General features: G+C 35.4%; 1 protein-coding gene across 11 annotated transcripts in view; it reads right to left on the bottom strand.

Annotated features, from left to right (window-relative positions):
* Nucleotides 1-266: 266 nt before the first annotated feature.
* Nucleotides 267-2,734, bottom strand: part of ptprk (protein tyrosine phosphatase receptor type K) — a 124,133-nt gene continuing 121,665 nt past the window's right edge. For all 11 annotated transcript variants that reach the window (XM_053515818.1, XM_053515825.1, XM_053515829.1 and 8 more), the window contains one exon: nucleotides 267-2,041. In XM_053515818.1, coding sequence (XP_053371793.1) covers nucleotides 1,988-2,041 — 54 coding nt within the window. In that variant the 3' untranslated portion in view covers nucleotides 267-1,987. The remainder of the gene's footprint in view (nucleotides 2,042-2,734) is intronic.

Here is a 2,734-nt window from a genome sequence, read left to right as displayed (position 1 = left end):
AATGAACAATTAAAAAAAAAAAAAAAAACTCTGATATTCATTTAAATAAAAATTACTCAAGAAACTTAAAAAAGAAAAAGCATTCATTTATAATGTAAAGTACAGCATTAACATGAAATGATCTCTTCATTCATTTGTAATTAATTTTTGTAAAATGTAGCACTGCTATCTACACATCTTAAAAGTGTATTGTAACATTTCATTATCTTTATGTCATGCAGCACAAATGGTGCTGCTATTTAAAAAAAGAGAGAAAAAAAACACACTTTGCACAATATCATTTTTTTATTAAAAGAAATTTCACTAGTTTCATTACAGCCATGAAGCCAACAACTACAGACAGAACAAAGATGCTGCGTGACCGCGATGACGCATTTGATCGTTTTCTTTTTTTTTTTTAAATGTTTTTTCATTTTTGCCATTCCATGTAAAAGTCCAACGTGGGGGCATCTGGGTGCAAGTTCCTTCCTTTTATTCCAGTTAAACACTGAATATTCAGCACAAAACACTCGTACCATGGCGCTCTCCTTAAAAGTCTTTAAAACAGTAAAGTTCTTCTCCTTGTTGTGAGATTTTCTCTTCGATACCACTTCAGTAAAAGATACAGTTCACAATCATGTACACACAAAAATATGCAGGTAAAAAGGTTTAAAATATAAAGAAATTATCAAAAACGAGGCATGTGAGGAAAAATTATTTACTGTGTTATCACTAAATGACAAAAGGTTACAGAACAATGTCCTTTTTAGTGTTAAAATTTCAACATGAGCAGAAAAAATTTCAGTCAGTTTGGTGACGTCTTTATTCCTTGTGAGAAAATTCTGGCTTTTTTTTTGTTTTTGTTTGTTTGTTTTAACTTATTAAAAAAATAGGCAATGATCTGAAATTATTAAGTATATTTTAGGTGAACTAAAGTTCTTTGTTTTGACAAGGATAGAATTTTATTTAGTTGTTAAGGTTTACATTAACATTAAATTTCAAGTTTATAAAATAATCAGATGCAGAATAAAAAAAATCTGTAGCACAGAATGTTTTTAAATTCTTTAAATTTGTTCTTTACAGAAATTACAACAATTCTACTAGTAAGGGGAAAAAAAAACATCCAAAAATATATGTAAAAAATTTAACAAAATCCAAATCATAGTGTGAGAAATGTCTATTCTAACTGTGTGCATATACACATTTGTATAAATGGATGTAAACAGCATTTTAACAAGCAGTAAATACTGCAGTGTGTCGTTCAGATGATTCATCGTCACATGCCTACAGTCTACATAACACTATTGAAATAAAAATGTAAAAAAAAAAAAAAACACAACATGTTTACAAGGTAAACAGGCAGGAATGACGATTGTTTTGAGCCTTCGGAGGGAAAACAAATAAATACAAACAATGTGCTTTATAGACATATTTACACTCGTCTTTGGCTTACGATTATAATTCTGCTACAAAAACTGAAAGCGTTTAAAAATAAAAGAGACAACAATAATAAGAATAAGAATAATCCATAAGCCAGCCATTAGTGCACAATACAAAGCCAATGTCACACGCTGCGTTTAAGATTTTACTTTTACATAACGATGGATATCATATACGTATATATCAGATATAATCATATACATGGTTCATCTACAGTAACGTGACAACAACAGAGAAACTTTTAACCAAAAAAATGTTGTGCATGCAACAGATTGGTGTTTGTGTTTACCAAAGGAAAATAAAACAAAAAGAAAAAGAAAGAACAAAGAATGTTCTGACACATCCCACAGTTTTTCGAACACTGTTGGCTAAACAGAATGTACCGCATTTCTTTATCGTCGATCATCTTTTCCATCCGCAGGCTTCCTGACTCGCGCGTCAGAAGAGCAGGTGCGACAGGGTTTGTGAAGATGGGAAAGGCGAGTGTGCAAGAAAGAGTCTGCTCTGGATAAATGGATGGATGGACAGACAGATAAACAGATGGACAGACGGCTCCTTCACTTCTCCATTATGAGTTTTCGATGTACTCCAGCGCCACGTCATAACAGAACCTGTACTGCTCCTAAACACACACACACACACAGGTTAATAATATACACATACTTCATATTGTCACATCTTTCTTTGAGAGAATAAATGTTCTTATCTGCTATAAATGTACAGCCTTAACATTAAAACCAACTGTGGACTCCACTAGAGCCCTGAAGGTGTGTATGGTATTTGGCACCCAGCCATCTGTAGCAGGTCCTTAAAGGTCCTGTAAGTGTGTGGGGTGATCTGACTAGTTTCTTTTACACGTCCCACAGACGCTAAATCAGACTGAAATAGGCAGAGTCTATTCGTCAAGCTCTTTGTCACGTTGCTCAAACCACTCCTGAGCAGTGTGTGGCGCTCTATACTGCTGCAACACCACTCCCATTAGGGAACCCCGTGAAAGGGTGTAACTTGGTCTGTAACAGTGTTTAGGTAGGTGGGACATGTCAGAGTAACATCCACATAATCCGTGGTTTTCCAGCAGAATATCACTCAGAGCATCACACCTCCTACACAGGTTCGCCTTCTTCCCATAGTGCATCCTGGTGCCATCTCTAACCCAGAAAAGCGTCACACATACCGATTACCCACATGATGTGAGAGAAAACATGATCCATCAAAAAAGGCCATCTTCTTCAGTTCTGAGGCTCACGTTCCCACTGTAGGAGCTTTTGGTGGAGGATACGGGCCGTTATGGTCACCCTGACTAGTCTGCAGCTGC

The sequence above is a fragment of the Clarias gariepinus genome, chromosome 2, assembly GCF_024256425.1.
Source record: "Clarias gariepinus isolate MV-2021 ecotype Netherlands chromosome 2, CGAR_prim_01v2, whole genome shotgun sequence".
Lineage (NCBI taxonomy): Eukaryota > Metazoa > Chordata > Actinopteri > Siluriformes > Clariidae > Clarias > Clarias gariepinus.
The sequence above is the reverse complement of the archived record's forward strand: the minus strand, read 5'-3'. Positions and strand labels throughout refer to the sequence as shown.